The sequence below is a fragment of the Glycine soja genome, chromosome 11 (assembly GCF_004193775.1).
Source record: "Glycine soja cultivar W05 chromosome 11, ASM419377v2, whole genome shotgun sequence".
NCBI classification, from domain to species: Eukaryota; Viridiplantae; Streptophyta; class Magnoliopsida; order Fabales; family Fabaceae; genus Glycine; species Glycine soja.
This window is the reverse complement of record NC_041012.1, coordinates 48,676,044-48,696,311: the sequence shown is the minus strand read 5'-3', so window position 1 is coordinate 48,696,311 and position 20,268 is coordinate 48,676,044. Positions and strand designations below refer to the sequence as shown.

Genomic DNA, 20,268 nt, shown 5'->3' with positions numbered 1-20,268 from the left:
AATGTTAAAAATAATTGAGTGTATTCATATCAATAAATATTTTTACAAATGTTTACAACTATATGTAAAGAAAAAAATGTTTAAATACATACATTCTTCTATATACACACTTTCAACACTCACCTACTTATGTTTAATCACTTTTCTTGCCACAAACCCCTAAGCTATATATAGGTAACTTGTTGGTAAAAAAAATGTAAATGAATGAGATGAATGTGAAGTACTCTGTATGAAAGTGAGTCTAGCATTACTGGAACATAAATGAATATAACAAATCGTTGCACCTTAAAAATTTCTTCGCAATCAAAGTCAAAAAATAATCAATTGAATGTGGCACCAAAGAACTTGGAAATCTTGACGACGAGCATCGCTTATCAATCATAAGATACAAGGAAAGGAAGGACCATAGTCATAAAGGCGTCGTATGAAAGTGTAGCTGAACCCGTATACCGTGTATCCTTCTCCTTGAATTTATCAGTCAGACCCTGAAAGTGTAACAAGTAATCAACACCGTAACAAACACAAGTATATAAAGAAGAAGCAACACTTGGTTACAAGAACATGTATTTTTCATGACAAGGCTAATTTCTACATATTGAAATGAACAAATGATGCTTCAAAATGTTTAGGCCTTCAGATTTTTCTTGGCAAAGTTTGTTAGAGATAAGTCCTATTTTGATAAACTTTTTTATTAACATTTATAGGAGAAAAAAAAAATGAAATAAAATAAACTTATCCTAAAAGTTACAATTAGTTTGTACATAAATAAATTTGTGAAAGTCCTCTTATATTAGTTTCTTCAAAAACTGATTTTAAATTATATATAAAATTATTTTAACTTATAAAAAAATTCATTTTTTTTTCTCTTTTCCAAAGCACTTGTGCTGTAATTTATTCAAACATGAACATATGACACCCACCCAAATGTTTATTTCTCACCACACATATCATATCACATAGTGAAGATAATGCATATGCAACAGGATAGAGTATAGACATCTATGTCTGGAACCACATATATCAAGCAAAGCAAACAATGGAACAGGTGAATTGGCCTATATCACTGAAGAAGAAATAGAGAAATGAGAGGCACGTCCATAGCTTCAAAAGCTCATTGAGTTTTACCTTAATAATCATCCCACACCTGCATACATCCAAAGACAGAACATTAGATATATAATGACATTGACATTTTCAAATACAGCAAAAGCCAATTTAGTCCTTGAAAGATTTCAGAATACTACCAATTTGGTGCTCCCAAGCATCAGCTACATCAAAATGGCCCCCAAATCATTATTTTATCACAGTATGACAACATTAAGTATTTTGACTATTTTGATGCAGAAAAAAGAAAAACATCATTTGAGGACAAGTTGATGTAATAACATTTCGAGGACCAAATCAAAATGATCTAAAAATCTTTCAATGACCAAAATAAAAAAGTTACTCTCTTCAAAGACCCAGATAAAGTTAACTTACTCGACAAAACTGTCAAAACCAAGTTCAACCCTCCTACCACTTCCATCACCATACTTTGAAAGCAGTAGTTGTAGAACCGAGCCTGGTACAGCATAGCCAATACCATACAGAGCATCTCTGAGTTCTAATGGATCAATTTTCCCACTCCTGTCTTTATCGTACCTCTCAAATATTCCCTACAAATTGAAGTAACAAATTCAGAGACAATTACATGGGGTGAAGTTCTATTCTAGTAAAACACAAATTTCAAACCTAAACAATTTGGATAAACTTGTTCGTAATCACATGTAAGAGAAGAAAATAAAATAATAAACAAATTGAACTTTTCTTTCTCTAACCAAAAATCAACCTGCATTTATCTGTTATAGAACCTCTTTCAAATAACTTGTCTGAAAACTAATGCGTATAAGTTGATTTTAGCTTATGAAATAAAGCTCCATTCATTTTATTTTCCAATGCATTGAACATGAAACATGGTTATGTTGAGAAAGAATAAAAGAAGAAATGAAAAAGAAACTCACTCGCCAATGACCAAGGCAACTCCAGAGTGCTGCAAATTCCTTTGGTCCTGTGAAGGCACAAGCAACAGGCAATTGAAATCAACACAAAGGAACACTCCAACCCAATAAATAAATAAATAAATAAATAAAATTGGAACAGAAGTTAGGTACCAATTGTGAGGGGTTGGTGTGGATTCTTGAAGAGGAAAAAGAGAAGACGAATGGTCCTAAAGTTGAAGTGGTGGAATCCAGAAGAGAGAGCTTGGTGCAACTCACGCTCATCGATGAAGCCGCTTCGGTCCCTATCCACCATCTGAAAGCTCCGAATCACGTCCTGGGGCGTCCCTGCTGGAAAACTGGATGACGATGAATTTGATGTAGAAGAAGAAGTGTGATTATAATTGGAATATGGAGGTTGTTCTGGCGCAGATGGAGCATAGGATTGAGAATGGTATCCACCGTATGAAGAAGACATAGCTAGCTAGTAAGTTGCAACCTTGGCTTGGAATGCACGAACACGTTCAGAGAGATAACGGTACTTTCTAGTTTCGAGATTGGTAACATATATTATAGGATTTGATTTGACGTAATGACAGGAATCCACACACGCAACGACAACGGTGGTCAATGTCGCCATGCCGTGTCCATTTGATTGATTACGTAAGATAAATTCATATTGGTACTCTAAAAGAGCTTTCGAACCCGCAAAAGTTGAATTTGAAAGGGTCACATACCATTGTGCAATTCTGTTTTATGACTTTCCAAACGGAGATTTTAATGTTTGGGATACAATGATAACAATTATTAAAAACGATAAGCATTTTATGATGTTAAAAATACATCATAAATACATAAGAATCAAAATTATTTTGTTAATCTATAAAATTTAATTTTTTAATTGAATAAAAATGTATGTTATCAGTGTACCATACAGTGTCTTAAAAAGTATTCCGGTCTTTTTCGTTTCATTTTTTTTCAATTTCATGTTGAAAATAATTTTATATTAAAAACTAAGTTTACAATTTTTTTTTTAGAAAATAAAGTAAAACTAATATATATTATATAACTTTACAATGAGGACTCAAAAAAAAAAAAATTACAATGAGGAAAATGAGTACTCTTGTTCACGAGAATTGGGCTATGGTGGGCTTCATCTCTTTTACGGGTTTAGTGGGCATCTTTCCTAACGAAGGCTGTTGCTACATGCACCTATTTTTTCTTATGCTAGGGTGTGGGTTGGACTCACAATCACCATTTTTTTTTTATGATAGAAATCGAAAGGATTTATAACATTCGCATACTTTATTCATCTTAAGTAAATTAGATCTCTTTGATTCACAATTACCATTTAAGTCTTCTTCTCCACCAAAAACACAATTGACTGATTGAGAGGTTGTGCATGATTGCAAGGTGTTCAAAGTATTCAAACAACATTTTATGGAAAAAAATCATTTTTTAATATTTATTATCTAAACAAAAATCATGTTACATCAAAATTAATTATATAAAATCATGTTGATCTAAAATTAATTTTATCAACATACATCTAGACACACATGATATCGTCCATTCACAAAAAAACATGATATCGCCTAAAATTCTTATTTTTTAGGTAGCCAATGAAACTATCATATTAATGTTTTAATGCATAAGAAAAATATTAGCAAGTATTTTTAAAACATTGAATGGAAAACTAAAATTAATTTTTTTTATTGAAATGTTATTAATTAAACGATCTTTTTATAGTTCTTGATATAATTTATAGTGATTTTTTATTTATTATTTTCTTAATCAATATAACAGGACGTATAAAAGCTATGGCGTAGAGGTAAGGGTATTTTTTAATTTAATGAACGCAATTTTTTTTATAAGAATCAAAATAAAAAAAAAATACAAACTTTACACGAGATAAAAACATATCTAAAAGTGTAAAAAAAAAAATCTCATTATTATTATGATATTCTTTTACAAGTTTTCACCATTTTCAAGTCTTCATTTGATTTCTCAGCAATTTAATTTTTTGTTGTCTATGTTCTACTCTTCCTGTCTCTCTCTCTTTGTTGAACGCTCCACAACACGCAACATAACATAATTTAAAGACAGAGTTAATGATTCTCACGTCCCACACCCTACAAACACTAGTGCAGTTTCCTTGAATCCAACTCCAACTCACAAGCCCTTGGCATTTTCTGAAACAAAATCTTTGTTGCTTTCGTTTTTTATATTCCAAGTAAAGGCTTCTTTCATTGCCAGCCATGACCGAGGTCCTCCACTCCTCATCCCCACCCCATTTTGTTGCTTCTTCATCACCACCAACAAAGACAAGGACAACAACCACTACAACAACAACCTCTTCATTCTCTTCTCACAATAATGCCTTTCTCCTCCGACCTCTCTTGGCTCTTCTTCTGACCCTTCTCAGGAAATCCTTCCAGCTTTCTCGCAGAAACATCTGCTCCATTATTATGAACATTGGTTCCCCAACTAACGTGCGCCATGTTGCGCATGTCACCTTTGATAGGTTCAACGGTTTCTTGGGCTTGCCTGTTGAGTTTGAACCTGAAGTCCCAAGAAGGCCTCCTAGTGCTAGGTCTGTGTCCATGCATCTATATTACAAGACATGAATTGAAGACACTTCTTCATCATTCAACTAAAGTCACATTTCTAAATGCATGTTGGTTTTTATTAGTTTTCATATTTTAGAGGAAAATTATGCATTATTTTTAATGTACATTATAATTTTGATTACGAGTCAGAATATATAGTATGTTTTTGATTTAAAGATTGTGTTTTGTTTTATTTATTTATGCTTTTCTTTGATTTTTCACATGTAGTGCATCTGTTTTTGGAGTTTCAACAGAATCCATGCAGTTATCACATGACTCAAGAGGGAACAGTGTGCCAACAATTCTGCTGTTGATGCAAAAGCATTTGTATGTTCAAGGAGGTTTGCAGGTTGTAAATTTCTCATGATGTTGGTGGTTATTTATTGGATACAATTTGTGTGAAACCAACAAAAATGATAGTCCTGCTTTATAATGCACTGTTCTATGGGGACTTATTTGTTCATTTTACAAATAATTGCATTAATGGTCATTCTAGGTTAAAAAGTTGAATTTACACATGCAGGTAGAGGGGATTTTCAGAATTAACGCGGACAATGGTCAAGAGGAACATGTTAGGGATCAATTGAATTTGGGAGTGGTCCCAGAAGGCATCGATGTACATTGTCTGGCAGGGCTAATTAAGGTATAACACTGCAAGATAATTACTTGCTTCGGGTTCTTCTGTTGGTTTACTTGTTTATAGATGTTTGTTAGGTGACTTGAACCGAATCATCATATTGACAAAAAAAAGGCTCTTCTATGATATGATGATTACTTTTGCTTGTAGAAATGATTATTTTCATTACTATTTTCAAAAAGACAAAAAAACCAATAAATATTTTTTCTTTATTATAGATCTAACATAGAGGGCGAGCCCTGGTGCAGCGGTAAAGTTGTGCCTTGGTGACTTGTTGGTCATGGGTTCGAATCCGGAAACAGCCTCTTTGCATATACAAGGGTAAGGCTGCGTACAACATCCCTCCCCCATACCTTCGCATAGCGAAGAGCCTCTGGGCAATGGGGTACGAAGTTTATAGATCTAACATAATATCATTTGAGCATAGCATTGGTTCAACATGTAATTGATTGGAGGAAGGAACTTATCAATTTCGAACAGTTACTTGTCTAAGTAACAATTTAGACAAACAAACATCATTTCCAAATTCCAAAGTGTATTTGACTGAATAGAACCACATCTAGAACGTTTTAATGTATCAGATGAATAGTATAATTGTCTACCGATACAGTATTTGGATTATAGAATAAATGGTAAGCTGGGACATTCTGCAAGTATGAAGGAAGGATGTATTGTCACTCCTATTCTTTTATTGCATCTTATCCCTAACTTTTTCCTCATTTCCCTAAAATGTCCTTTGTTAAATAGTTAAGTTAAACAAATGATCTATTGCCAATCCTATACTTATCAAAATTTATAATTAACATTTGCTTTATTTTTTAAAAATACTACCTAATAACCGGATTAGTTTTTCCTTTTCAATTCAATTTTCGTTAGGACTAACAAACAAAACTAAACACTACAATACTGTGTTTTCAATCTGTAAACTTTATGGTCTTGTCGGAAAGTGGAAACTGAAAACAGATGTCTTAAGACCCTGTTGTACTTTATTTGTCAAGAATTTTTAATATCATCATGCATGTGAATCTTTTTAAGATTGTTTGCAAAACAATTTTATCTTTTCTTTTTTCCGTTGCTTCTAGACAAGCTCAATGAGAACCTACATTTTTCTATCTGCTTTCTGTTCTTCCTAAATCATATGCTGACCAATTGCATCAATATCATCATCTGTTTCTGTCTTAACCTTCCAACATTTACTGCTAGCCACTAACAACCTGTCAATTCATGTCTTTAGGACAAATATAACAAGTTTCCGACATCTTTGTTTAAATTGCTGCTTCATGAAACTATAGTACTACTTAGTTGGAATATGTCACTTTTATTGGTGTAGTTTTGTCCTAGCAAGTAAACATAAGAATCCATTCCAGAAACATGAAAATGTACATAGCAAACTATCTTTCTTATGAAGGAATATAAGGTAAATGCTATGAAACACTGCTTTAATTTGTAGCTGCTGCTTACAATCTATTCTTTGTGCTTTTGCCTTGGTGTAAAGGGAATGCATAATGTTATATTCCATACTATTTTGATATTCTTGTATTTTTCAAGGCTTGGTTTAGGGAACTTCCTGCAGGCATTCTGGATTCATTATCTCCGGAGCAAGTAATGCAATGCCAGACTGAGGAGGAATGTGCTGAACTAGTGAGACATCTACCTCATACTGAAGCTTCACTCTTGGACTGGGCCATCAATCTGATGGCTGATGTTGTCCAACATGAAAATGTAAATAAGATGAATGCGCATAACGTTGCCATGGTTTTTGCACCAAACATGACTCAGGTGTGCTTCCATTTTTTTTTTCATTCTCAAGTGATTGCAAGGAAGAAAAGATGTGCCACACAAGTGCTATATATTTTCATTTTCTACTTTACTAAATTGCATATGGGAATCTTTTGAAATCCAATTGAAGTTTTCTTTTCTCAGGAAATCTTTTCTGCACTACTTGTCTTGACAATATTTTCACCTTTAGTGAAGTCTTTACTATGCTATGTTTTCCCAAGAGTAAATAAAGATGCCAATGTGATAGTTGTTCTATCTGATATTAGGTTTGACCGTTTTGAGTCAACGAAAGTATTTGGTCTTTCTGATTGCAGATGGCAGACCCTATATCTGCACTGATGTATGCAGTTCAAGTAATGAACTTCTTGAAGACTCTTATATTAAGGACAGTGCGGGAAAGAAAGGATTCTGTGGTAGAATCTTATCCTAGATTTTATTTGCAACCTTCTGTTGATAATGAAAACCATTCACTTTTGGAGTCCTTCCAGCAAGATACTCCAGCAGAAAATAAAGAGGCTCAAGAAAACTTTGTTTTAGAGAAAACTGCCTTAGATCGTTCCCCTGAATCACTCCAAAACAACTCCACTAGAGCAGAACCTGGCAGTTTGACAAACTCTTCGGAGAATCTTGTTTCCAATGAGGATTTGTATTGTGAGTTTCCACCCGTAGGAAACATGGGGAAGAGTAAAACTGGCCAATCAAGTAAGTCAAATGCTAGAAAAGAGTCCAAAAAGACAAGAGGCAGCAACCTGTGATTCATCAAATAGGGCCGGTTGAGAAAAAAAATAAAAAATTGGGAGTTTAAGCCACATAGATTCAAGACATGAACAGATCAAAGCGTGGATGTGAAGAACAGAAGGAGCACTGAAATGTAAATTGATTATTTGACATTGTGGCATTGTAAGTTTATTTATGTCCCAAGTTGCAAATCGCTAGGGGAGGTTTGTGAAGTGGTCCTTTATGTTGTTTTTTTTCCCTTTGTTTGTTTAACTTATATGATTTCAAGAATAGTACTATGATCAGTTGACCACACTAACATTGTAATGAAATCTCATTCCCTGTGTGTTTACTTGTGTTCATAATTATTCCTTAATAATAAATTCATCTTCTGTTGCACTTTTGAAGGGTCTTTTGGATCCTTACTCTACAATTTTGGTTTCCTGCCAGCGTATGCATGGTCCAATAAGTTTTGACATAAACTTGCATTGCTCAGATGATAGCAATGAGACATGCTACGCGTTTAGGTAGAAGTGGAACCTTTTTCCCTTGGACCATAATAGTAGTGGCCATAGAACTTCAATACAAACTTTTATGGAAAAAAGAAGTATTGTATGATTGATTTGGGAGGCATCAGGTCCACAAAGGTAGACCAATGACAAGATGTTTTATGGAGGTGGGAAATCTCAAGAGAAATGAAAGCCACAACAAAACTATCAAACTTTAAAGAAAACATTGCAAGCTATTTTTCCCACCAAAACGCATCTATGGGCTAATTGTATGTACATTTCTATAATATAATGGGACAAGGCAGTGAAAGGGAGGGATAACTGAGAACCACAACCATTTTCCTAGAAAGGAGTCGGCAAGTTTAAAGGACTCAATCGAATATTCCACTCCCTCTTTCCACCAATGATAAATTATGATCACAAGTGGAAGTGGGAATTGTGGAACTTGAAGCTATGCATGCATAAGTTCTTGGTTTGTTGCAATTCTATTCTGTAGACTAGCTACTAGCCTTATCCTCCTAGTGCAGAAAAGCTGAATGGGACTGTAGTGTTTGATGACACTTAGTAATATTTGATAGGTAAGGATTCCAAATTTAGATTACTAGTCCATTGCTAATTTCCTATAAAACAAAATTTATGAGAGTACAAACTCCAAAATAGATTCATCTTAAGGATAATTTGTGCAAGATAATACCGTATAAACTAAGTTTTGGTGGGCATGTCCTCAAAACGCATAACTACTTTAGTCTTTAACCAATGCAAATTAGACCTTTTTTTTTTATCAGCATATAAATTAGATAATGTGGTACCAAGGGTCACGAGACACTTGCATACAAGCATGCCACGTTGCCTGCAATGTTCAAACTAGCAGAGCCACTTGGACAGTTACAACAAGTGAAAACGGTTAATTGAACGTGTACTCACATTCAGATGTGTTAGAATTTTAGAAGATTTTAGAGAAGGATGTGGCTGTAAGTGTAGGAGTGCAAGTAGTCTCCACGTTCACATCATTGTACTCTGGACAGCACCATGGTAGGATCGAATCATTGCTCAAAATTTGCCCCTCAAACCAAAGAAAGTTGTTATGGTCCTGTCTCCCTTGTTTCCTTCCCCAAAAGGAACATCCAATTGGAGTGCCATCTGCACAGGCAAGCTCTTGGTTATACCATTTTTATGTATTCATCTTCACTGACAAATTAATGATTATACCCTTTTCTTTTATGTATTTAGGTAGAAGCCTAGAAAGTTGAAACATTTGTTGCCTGATGCAATCCGTGTATTATATTTACACCCAAGACTGGGTCAATGTTTTGGAAGAAGATACCAAGTCATCAAGTCATTTCCATGACCGTGTGTAAAGGTAACTTTCAGGTTGGAAGCCCTTTTAGTAAGGGTGATCGAGAGTACCTAGACAACTTTAAGAATACATGGTATACTAAATAGGATCGGATTAACGTGATGCTTAAGAAATCAATTTACCCTAATTTTTTATAATTTTTTTATTTATTGTGGATAATGAATAATAATGAGTTTAGATAAATTTTATTACTAAATGTGGGAATTAGTTAACAACTTCAAATTTAGATCTTAAATATACCGATTGTCTCCCAAAAAAATACCTATAATATAAGAAAAAGATATACAACTTTCTTAAATATTCCGTGCAATTTTTTTTATCACTGATTACCTCATGTATAAAGTATAATTAAGTGACAATAAATATTAAGATAAATCTAACCTGCATATAGTTACCTAGGACTTTTATATGGCCAACAACAAATCCTGGCTAAGCTACGTAAGCATAAGCATCCGTTGGCCATTTATAAGCCACGCCAACAGAAAAAAACAAGATACTATAGATCAGAGCTTCCTACTGCATATATATAACAGCATCTTCCCCTTGATTTTTTTTCATCTCATGCTATTTTCGTGTCTCTTTGCTCTTTTCCCCTATCTCTCAACTACCAAAAGTTAGCACTAACAACAACCTATTCCTTTCTCTCCGTGTTTAGTTCTACACAAAGCACCAACACTGGCTAGCAAGAAGGGCATGGCAACATGTGGGAGCCTGCATCACATCTTCGACACCCTTTTGCCAGAAAAGCCAACCCTGCTTGAATCCCTCTCATGGAACCAAATAAAACCCCTAAAACCCACAGACCAAACCCACTCCTTCACTGAAATATTTGGAGAACTTCATTTCAAGGAGAGTCCTATATCTTCATCATTCACTCCCCACGTTTCTACTTCATCATCATCATCAACTGAGATAACAAACAACACCAACAGGCACAAGAGTAGTGACAGCTTCTCATCCTTGAGTTCTGAGAGCTTGCACCTTTGCACTGAGGGTCTTGGCTTTGAGAGCTCTGATGATGTTGAAGACTTCAAGGATGAAATGAGTGAGAGTTGTGGAGTGTATAAGGAGAAAGAGGGCGTCAAAAAGTATGCGACTTCAAGGGTAAGTGAGTACCCTCCTCCAATTTCATGCATAGGGAGGAGTGGGAAGCCTTGGGTTTGTTTCAGATCCTACAGAAGTGAAGGGAGGTTTGTTCTTGAAGAGATAAGGATTCCTACACACGAGTTCTTGCATGCTTGTAGAGAGGATGGAAGGCTGAAGCTGCATTTTGTTCATCCTGAGGAGGAACCTATAGAAGAAGAAGAAGAAGATGATGATCATGTTGGTGTAGAAACTATGGATGAGGAGGAGGAAGAAGAAAACATGGGAGAGGAAAATGATGATGTGTGAAAGATCATGAAGAAAATGAGATTGATGCTCAAGTGATGACTAGCCACTCACTTGATGAAAGTGCAGAGAATTTGAATGCTAAGGAAGATTTACAAAAATAAGAGAAGAAAAAAAAATAAAAACTAAGCACTGTTGTGCTTTTGTATCTTTTCTTTAATATGTTGGCTTTTGTCTCTTAACTTTTCAAGATTTTGTCTGATCGAAACAGGAGTTGACACCTCTGATCGAGTTTTCATTCACATCAACTGTGACTTAAACTTGATTCTCAGACTTGTATTGATAAGCATATTGTAAATCTTGCTATAAATTTTCGTTGCTGTTAGTGATCTTTTTCTGACCTTGTTAGAACTTAGAAGAAGTGTCTACTCATAATCTAAATATTTTGTAAAAAAAAAAAAAAAAGAGTTTTGTGGTGTGTTCCAAAATTAGTGGACTAACCAGAAAATTGCAATAATCTGTCAATGACAAAGGGACCTGTTTGAGTAAATCTCTCAAAATATTTTTAAGAAAATAAAATAAAATTAACTCTTCCTTATCCGACACCTCCAGCTTACATCCTTTCTAAACGAGTCAGGTCTATTTTATTATGTATGTTTCTTAGTTATGATGGGAAGTGGAAATTCGGGGACTTTCACGTGAGACCAACAAGGAGTAAGAGGGAGACAAGGTAGATGCATGCTATCTGAGTATCTTTAAGCTATAAAAAAGGGTACACTACTATTATTACACGTGGCACAGCTCTATGAATTGAACTTGCATGTTCATGTTCATTTGTTCATACTGTTCCATCAATCAATTGAGCTGTAACATTTAATATTTGGTTCCAATTTTTCAACCCAGTAGTTTTCCGTCAAAGTTCATTTCATATACCAGTTTATGGTCTTACTAATCTCAATACACTAGAACTCCAATGATAACATTCTTTTTAAGACGAGTAAATCATATTCTGGAAATTAAGCTTTCATAGTACCATTACATTCTTTCATCCTAATCAAATATACGAGCACAAAGTCCTAAGCAAATATTTGATGATGGCCAGGGAGGGTTGAATCGAGGTTAGCAAATAGCAATGACACATTTTGAGTAATGCAACGCGTGAAGCACTTTTTCTTAACACAGAAAATACGAAGAGATGAAAACCAAGGGAAAGTAGGATAATCTAGGAATAAATCAGAACCCATAATCGTAGTAACAGAGATAAGATTCTGAAAGAGACACGACGCACAAAAAAGAAGAAAAGGGCACCAAGATAAGAGCATTTAATATGCGATCCAGGGCCATGGTATTTTAGACAAAAAAAATTGTGAATATAATGTAATGTTGGCAATGATTTAATGCACAAATTACATACATAATATCATTATGTGAGATTATCGCTTATACAAATATTGTAAATGTAATGACAAAGTATTCATTTTTTTTACAACGTTTTAGTTTATATTTATTAAAATTTACAAAATGTAAAATGATATTCATATTATTTCATAAGTTTCAAAAAATTATAACGAATAATGAAAATATATATTAACAATACACTGTTAGCTCATTCCTCCTTTGCATATAGTCAAACCAAATTTGCTGTAACGACGAGGGACCAAGTCATGTATTATAAAAATAGAACAAAGGAAAGAATATTCACGGAACGTTTAAGATGTTTTTCTTCTGAGTAATGCTATTTTGACAACATTTTCTCACAATATATCTTAAAAAAAAAAGAGATAAAAAAGGAAAAGAAAAGAAAAAAAGATGAAGTACGTAATATAATGAAGAGAAATAAAAAGAAAAATAAATTGTGAAAAAAGTATTCTAAAAAAAATTGAATGAAGCAAGTATCATCCTTTTCTTTTTGCACGAAAGGCAGGGGGGAGGGGGGGAATAGTACAAAGCTCCACCAAATATCTCTCAGGCCCCTTTTTATCCCTTTTTTGTGTGTAAATTTTGCATAAATCTCAAAGGATGGTCTATATTAACAATTATAGGAAATCAACATCATCTTAAAACATATAATTCTCATAAATAATAGATAAATAATACGTATCTTTTTTCATAATGAGGCTTCTTTTCAGTCTACTTTGATTCTAAGAGAGGTGAGGAAAACAAAATTTTACTTCCTTGACTATTCTTTATAGGAGTTAGATTCTGTCAAGAAAACGATCTTATTTCAAGTTAGTGGGTATTCACCTTTTTATAACCGGTATTCTCATCAAACACCATTGTTTCTACAAAAAAAATTATTTAACCTAATTAGAATTTAATTCTTAATTATTAATTATTTATTTATTAATCCCTATATAAGTTACACATGTTTGTCTCTCATGAGACATTAATTCTAACAATTTGATCCCATCATCAAGTATTTTATATAAAAGATATCTAGAGGGAGAAGAGCATATTTTTCTCATAATACTAGTAACATACTCTTGGACATATTTTATTTAATACACTCTTCATTAATTAAAACTACAAAATTATGAAAAAGATTCATCTAATGAGAGACCTATATTTCTAACCATAGTTCAGGAGTAAATTTGTAAATTTATTCTTTATCTTAGTCATCTATTTTAATTAAATCCAATGGTTCAAAATAATTCATTGATGCTTTCTTGCTTTCCCTTGTTTTTTTACAGTCGTACATCATTTCCTCTCGAAGTTGATGAGCCACCCGCACTACTGCAGCAATTGCGACTTCGAAGAGATGTTTTATGTGTTCATGGTCAAATGAGACATTACTTCTAATAATTTGATCCCATCATCAAGCATTTTATATAAAAGATATCTAGAGGGAGAAGAGCATATTTTTCTCATAATACTAGTAACATACTCTTGGACATATTTTATTTAATACACTCTTCATTAATTAAAACTACAAAATTATGAAAAAGATTCATTTAATGAGAGACCTATACACTTTTATAATTTCTAACAAATTTCAACTAATAAAAAAAAAAAAGTATTAGCGAGGGTGTATGTTTATGTTTTTCTCACATACCGCCCAATTAAGTGTTCTGGGCTGCTTGGAGGACTTGAAGAAATAACATGTTTTCCTCTTCTGAAAGCTATGTACATTCTGAGCAACAATTGTGGTTAGATATTTATGGTGAATATAATAGGCTTAATTACAAAAATAGTCCTCCTATTTTTTTCAATCTGACTATTTGAGTTCTCAACCCTGAAATTGAATGTTGACTGTTAATAGGTAACGTTAACTGTCACATATCATAATCCTATTGGACGTTAAAACAAGGGATTAAATTAGTGAATTAAATTACAATGAGACCAATTAAGTAAATTGAGATAAATATGGAGACTATTTTTACAATTAAGCAAATATAATATAATACAAGTTTTACTGTTTTTATACATTTAAAAAATAGGTGGGAACATGACATTGGATTAAAATTTATTACATTTTTGTTTATATTAAAAAAGATTAAACCTGTTTGAGATCCTAAATTAACTAGTAATATAGCTAAAATAATATATCTACCTGATAGGTAATTCTCATCTCATGAACTGTTAGTATTAAGTTAGACCATTAATAAGTAAGTAATATGACTAAAATAGTGTACATAAGTGAGAGATAATTCCTACCTGGTGAGAGCTAACTTTTGAAGTTAAGTTGAATCTTACCAAAATTCTAAGAAAACAAAAAAAAAAATGCAAAACATTTAATTTTGTTCTGTCTGTAAACCAAATACTACCTAAGTCTACAACAGCTATATCTTAATGTGTCACAATAGCTCAGCCAAATATGCTTTAAAAAAATTACAGGAATGATCTATATAAACACAGAACAAATCACTTCCCGAAGCAAACAGCAAATTTAGAACACTACAGAAAACTTCGGTGTCGAAATAGCATAAAATGAAATACAATGTTCATACATGGTGTCAAATGATTCAGATGAATTGTTTATGAATAAGAGCACTACAAAACATCAAGTTACTTAGCTGATTGATCATTAATTCCACATATTTATTAAATTGCATGGAATAAGCAGATGATATTCTTGCGTTGTACCTTGTTCTTGCCTTCTTGGTGAGTGATAAACGCTCTGGAAGTTTGTAAAGGCTTAAACCATTCCAGGTATAATTCTATAACAGTTACAAGGTAAGATGTTTATCTATCATTGGACGGGATTGTTGCCATCTAATGTTAAAAGCACCTTATATAGATCAGGACGCCTATCACGGAATACACCCCAGCAATGCCTCATGGATTTGATATTGTCCAAATCAAATTGAGCAATAAGAACAGCTTCCTCTTTATCATCAGCAATTGAAACAATTTCTCCAGTAGGTCCTACATGTTGATAGAAAAGACAAAAATAGAAACAGAGAAGTTATGCCAGCAACTAAATATTCCCTAGTGTTAGAAGAATGAAGAAAAAATTCAATTCAATTAAGAAAAAGATGAGGAGGAGGAGGGAGGGGGGAATGCTACACAGCAAGAAAAAAATTGGTCAAGGTTGAGATGAATGTGGAAAACGTATATCGTCTTTTAAATGAAGGGTTTTCCCACACTGGTCAAACGAGTAAGGTGTGCTTCTGTGCTGAAAAGAAAACAATTCACAAAAGTTACCTGCTATGAAGGAGTTTCCATAAAATGTTATCTCACTTTTTCCATGCTCAGTCTCAATCATCTCCTTTCCTATCCTATTTGAAGCCACAAGTGGTACCTGCATTTTCCAAAATTATTTGATCAAATATGTTGGAAAGTTTAAACATTAATGTTTACACAAGTGGTTAAACCCTTGATATTTATAAAAAGAAAAAAAAAGATGATTAAACAGTAAATTTCCTTTTCTCTAATACAAACTTTAGCATAGTAAATCTTGGAATTTTTTAGCCAACAACTAATGCTGAAGGAGTTCAAGATTAAGAAATAGAAACAACTGTGAGCATGGCATATATACACACATATAAGAAAGAGATAGCAAGATATGCACCTTATAGATACACATTATAAATGATAATATGTGGATGGGTAACTATTAGCTTGTGTACAAAACATACCAAATTGGCCCCAGCATGTCCTTGCATTACTCGTTTCCAATGGTCACGAGAGTCAATGCTTCCATCATGAGGTTCAGACCCAATAGCGGTAGGATAAAATAGAATCTCAGCACCTTGAAGCACCATTGCTCGGGCTGCCTCAGGAAACCACTGATCCCAGCAAATAGCTGACATGAAAATTAATTAAAATAGTTAAAAAAATTGTTCAGTTTCCTATCTGGAAGAAAAATGAAAAATGCAGCTTCCAAAATGTGTTTGGTTGCTTGAGCAAAGCGAAAATCAAAATCGGGAAAATATTTTTTGATAGATTCAACATTTTTCTTTTCTACAACCACACTAAATGAAGTTTTGAGTGCAAGCAAAAAGAACAGAATGCAGTTATAGTAATTATAAGTTCTTACCAACTCCAACTTTTGCAAATTTAGTCTGGAAAACCTGTTCAGCAAAAGCCTCAATGTTACACTATGCTCTCCAATCATTAAAAAAAAAACCCATAAAAGCAAGGTTATTCAAAGCAGTGAATATCAATGAAGGCTATCTTAAGCACCCACCTTAAATCCAGTGTCACCTGGATTAAAATAGAACTTTTCCTCGTAACCTGTAGGGGAGATTGTTTGATGAGTTGGGATGTAGATATACTAAATGACATATAAATGGCCTGAATATTGTATACCTGGTCCATCCGGAATATGAGACTTTCTATAAATCCCAAGATCAGTTCCATCAGCATCAATTATGGCTGTTGAATTATAATGTGCATTGTTTGCCTCCTCGAAGAAGCTAACTGGTATAACTACACCTAACTCTTTTGCAAGTTTCTGCATTCTGCATCATGAACATTCAAAAAAGAATAATATGGTTCCACTGTCCCTTACAGCAGCATAATATGGTTCCAGTCCATTGAGTGGCATGCAAGCAGTGACTAAGAAGCAGATTACAGAAGCTACTTTTTCAATTATTTTACCTGAGGATTGTGGGATGGTCCTTATGTGGCTTAGCTCTTTGAATGAACTCCTCTCTCTGTGCCTGACAGAAGTAATAACCTTCAAAGAGTTCCTGAAATTAGTCAAATGTCATTAATATGATCCAAACACGCAAGCAATCAGGGTTTTCCATCTGAATTAACGAGTCCAGTAAAATTACTATCTCTACAACGATAGGCTAAGGAATCTATTTTTATTTTTCTATATGAACATCAAAAGTCATAAAAATCCCATTTTTCAGTCAGTAGTTTTAAAGATAAATAAAATTCCAGCAAAAATATTCTGTCAGTGTCAGCAATTACAGTCAAGAACCATCAGCATAATTAAGAAATCAATGCTAGATTGCCAGATATTTAGTGTAAGCAAGCAGTGCTTATTTGATTAATAAATAATGCAGAAGTAGAACTGTAATTTAGTCAAATGTATTCCAAATTCCATTTTACAGAAGCATATTGCAGAAGAGCAATTCTGCTTCCTGTCTAACAGATTCTCTCATAGTCTTGTAATATAGTATTGTATTATTCATGGTAAAAAAAATAGTTATATAAAAGAAATATCATCACAAAAATGGTTTTATGCAATCTACTTAGTAAATTAAAAATCAAGGGAAGTAGTCTTAAAGTAAATTGGTAACCTAACCAGATTTATGCTTCTAACCCACAACCTCAATATTTGCATTGCTATATTGGAGGTTGCACCTCCTCATTTTCCTTAAAACACGATTGCTTTTAGTTAAAAGTTTTGATCAAATAATCATATGGTTTTGAATCCCATTGAATGAAAAATACACATAGAATCCATTATGCACATATCCTACTTGACGTTAACCTTATCAAGCAATAGAAGAAGTCAACAAAAGATTGTATGGAATAAGATATTCTATAATTGATATGTAACACAAGTGGGAAGCATTGGCAGGGAAGGGCGTCCAAGGTTTTAAATATGCACACCTGAATAAGAATGATGTTCGCACCCTGTTTATGTGCAGCTCTAACTAGCCTGCACAAGAGCCAAAAAGCATCACATAACATGCATAGAATGATATAATTTTTTCATTTCTGCCACTGATTAGTCTACAAATTATCTTATATACTTAAACAATAATTAGGGAAGAAAAACTGAAGATCAAAAAATGAAATCTTTTAACCTGGGCAGCTCATAAAATAGTGACCCTCGTCACAGAGTTCAGGATTGAGAGCATGGAATTGGGGTTGCAAGGGCGAACAACCCGATATGAATTGAAATTGAAAGTGGGAAAATAAGGAAAAGAGGTGAAATTGTTACCTCTCGGCGGTGGCGACATTTGTTGAGACATCATCGGTGCAAGCAAACTGCAGAGCGGACACCACCACGGTTCTACCCTTCTCCATCTACAGCAACAACAACGCAATAAAGCTCAGGTTTTTGTGAATGTATGTGAGACTATTATTCCCTTGTGAGAGACCACTGCACACAACAGAGTTATATTCCGCCAACTTTTTAGACTACATACAACTGTGATTCGGTGAATAAGATTCGAGGCTTTTTTTCTTAAATTAAATGGTTCTTGCGTCAAATTTTGACTCCATCAACAAAATGATGCACGTGAAACTGTAAGCATGCTTATAGATTGGTTTTGTTTTATTATTATTATTATTATTATTATTATTATTATTATATAATATGTTTTTATTACTTGACTTTTTTTTCTAAATGACCAAACCGATGACAATCTTATTTTTTAGGAAATCTTATTCCAATATTATATTTTTATCAAAATTTAATTGTTATACAACTAATTTTATCTCTTCATCCTTTTTTATCCTCTTTTTAGATAATAATAATAATAATTTTAAATATGTTTTTCATATTTATAATTATTTATTTTTTAGTTTATTATTTCTATATATATATATATATATATATTCAAATTTTTGCTTCTAATATCTAGTGTTATTTATTAAGTGATGATATGACGAATTAAAAGAATATCACATATCATGATGTGTCAAACTAACACTATGTTATGTCATTATTTAATCTATTTAGATGAGTAAAAATAAAGATTTAGAAATGTCAAATAAAAAAATAATAAACTAATAAAAAAATATTTAAGTCTAAAACTATTTATCAAATAAATGGAAAAAGTATATAGTTTTTGCACTGAAAAAAGAGTAGTTAGTAGTCAATGACTCACATGACACAATGTAAGAAGAACCAATCAATAATGAGAAATCAGAAACGGAAAGCAAAGTTCAGATGAACCAACAAAGTATGAATAAAATCCAATTCAACAGCCAGAAATTTCCAAAAACTGCATCATGTATAAATATATATGCTCTGCCATTTTCAGATCAATGATCTTCGGCCCGTCGGGCAATTTAGCTAAAGGCAAGGGATTCCATTAGGCTGATATCTGCCATGCTAACCAACAAGTTTAGTACTCTCCATTTTTAGTTTGTTACTTGCTTATGCGTTCGCTATTTTAATGATGTATTAGGATTAGATATTATCTACTTTATTAGTTTGTTACTTCCCTTGTCAGTTTGTAATCTACAGCTATATAAGTGCTATCCTATGTATCACCATGTACTCAATTTGATGATCTCAATAATAATCAGCTCCATCATGATTCTATAACAACCGCCAATTCATAAACAAACAGGTTTGATAGGTCATTATCTTTTAAAAACCCCGTAAAATGTTATTTTTCCGTTGGGTTCAGGTCTCAATAAACTAACTCTAGGGATCCAATTACAAAACTAGTAGAAGATCAATGATTCATTTACAGTTTTTTTTTATATAGTTTAGGGACCTTATTACAAATTTCCAAAAAATTGAGAGACCTTATTTATTAAACTTAAACAAAACACTCTGAAGATATACTTCACATCTGGTTGGCTTTTGTGTTAGAGGTAGCCTTCTCCGGGGCATTTATTCAATTTTTGTTTCGAGTAACTGACAATTTTGCGTTAAAAAATAACTTGACCGAAGCAGCAATGTTAAGCTTAAATGAGATCATTTGAAGTTAATGATAATACCTTCCTTATAGTGTGGTCATTTGTAAGTAATTAGTTGCTCCAAATGAGCTAATACGCGAAACTTATTATCCAGTTGGATCTGATGTTTACAAAGCTCATTCTTGTTATCATTTTGGCAATCTGCAAAATTTATGAGGTATTTGATTAGGTTGTTTTTTGTTTTCATTTTCATTGAAAATAGAAAATGGTGATGAAAATATGTTTTATGTTTGGTTGGATTTCTGTTTTTATTTTCAGATATTTTTCCATACGAACCAAAAATGAAAAACAATAA

General features: G+C 33.1%; 4 protein-coding genes across 4 annotated transcripts; 2 read left to right on the top strand and 2 right to left on the bottom strand.

The window, feature by feature from the left end:
- On the bottom strand, positions 1 to 2,542 carry LOC114374726 (probable calcium-binding protein CML48). The gene is made up of 5 exons (XM_028332397.1): positions 2,151 to 2,542; positions 2,001 to 2,047; positions 1,480 to 1,655; positions 1,126 to 1,144; positions 1 to 485 (listed from the first exon to the last, which is right to left on the bottom strand). The coding sequence occupies exons 1-5, from the start codon at positions 2,452 to 2,454 to the stop codon at positions 375 to 377; spliced, it is 657 nt and encodes a 218-aa protein (XP_028188198.1). The 5' UTR covers positions 2,455 to 2,542; the 3' UTR covers positions 1 to 374.
- Positions 2,543 to 4,108: 1,566 nt separating this feature from the next.
- On the top strand, positions 4,109 to 8,101 carry LOC114373614 (rho GTPase-activating protein 5-like). The gene is made up of 5 exons (XM_028331114.1): positions 4,109 to 4,569; positions 4,814 to 4,934; positions 5,109 to 5,228; positions 6,771 to 7,001; positions 7,316 to 8,101. The coding sequence occupies exons 1-5, from the start codon at positions 4,235 to 4,237 to the stop codon at positions 7,754 to 7,756; spliced, it is 1,248 nt and encodes a 415-aa protein (XP_028186915.1). The 5' UTR covers positions 4,109 to 4,234; the 3' UTR covers positions 7,757 to 8,101.
- A 2,007-nt stretch (positions 8,102 to 10,108) lies between these two features.
- LOC114373615 (protein FANTASTIC FOUR 3-like) lies at positions 10,109 to 11,304 on the top strand. The gene has a single exon (XM_028331115.1). It carries the CDS (start codon positions 10,278 to 10,280, stop codon positions 10,974 to 10,976), a length of 699 nt encoding a protein of 232 aa, XP_028186916.1. The 5' UTR covers positions 10,109 to 10,277; the 3' UTR covers positions 10,977 to 11,304.
- A 3,449-nt stretch (positions 11,305 to 14,753) lies between these two features.
- LOC114373898 (N-carbamoylputrescine amidase-like) lies at positions 14,754 to 18,511 on the bottom strand. The gene is made up of 9 exons (XM_028331466.1): positions 18,259 to 18,511; positions 17,925 to 17,973; positions 16,956 to 17,047; positions 16,665 to 16,816; positions 16,543 to 16,589; positions 16,393 to 16,426; positions 15,992 to 16,158; positions 15,558 to 15,654; positions 14,754 to 15,278 (listed from the first exon to the last, which is right to left on the bottom strand). The coding sequence occupies exons 1-9, from the start codon at positions 18,342 to 18,344 to the stop codon at positions 15,103 to 15,105; spliced, it is 900 nt and encodes a 299-aa protein (XP_028187267.1). The 5' UTR covers positions 18,345 to 18,511; the 3' UTR covers positions 14,754 to 15,102.
- Between the last annotated feature and the right edge of the window lie 1,757 nt (positions 18,512 to 20,268).

Excerpts from the sequence above, each read along its gene's own strand:
- LOC114374726 (XM_028332397.1), bottom strand. The coding sequence starts at position 2,454 with ATGTCTTCTTCATACGGTGGATACCATTCTCAATCCTATGCTCCATCT. Across the intron at positions 2,048-2,150 it reads ACACCAACCCCTCACAATTG|GACCAAAGGAATTTGCAGCA; the intron begins GTACCTAACTTC and ends GTGCCTTCACAG. Across the intron at positions 1,656-2,000 it reads GTTGCCTTGGTCATTGGCGA|GGAATATTTGAGAGGTACGA; the intron begins GTGAGTTTCTTT and ends TTCAATTTGTAG.
- LOC114373614 (XM_028331114.1), top strand. The coding sequence starts at position 4,235 with ATGACCGAGGTCCTCCACTCCTCATCCCCACCCCATTTTGTTGCTTCT. Across the intron at positions 4,935-5,108 it reads ATGTTCAAGGAGGTTTGCAG|GTAGAGGGGATTTTCAGAAT; the intron begins GTTGTAAATTTC and ends TTACACATGCAG. Across the intron at positions 7,002-7,315 it reads TTGCACCAAACATGACTCAG|ATGGCAGACCCTATATCTGC; the intron begins GTGTGCTTCCAT and ends TTCTGATTGCAG.
- LOC114373898 (XM_028331466.1), bottom strand. The coding sequence starts at position 18,344 with ATGGAGAAGGGTAGAACCGTGGTGGTGTCCGCTCTGCAGTTTGCTTGC. Across the intron at positions 17,048-17,924 it reads CGAACATCATTCTTATTCAG|GAACTCTTTGAAGGTTATTA; the intron begins GTGTGCATATTT and ends GACTAATTTCAG. Across the intron at positions 16,590-16,664 it reads TCATATTCCGGATGGACCAG|GTTACGAGGAAAAGTTCTAT; the intron begins GTATACAATATT and ends TCTCCCCTACAG.
- LOC114373615 (XM_028331115.1), top strand. The coding sequence starts at position 10,278 with ATGGCAACATGTGGGAGCCTGCATCACATCTTCGACACCCTTTTGCCA.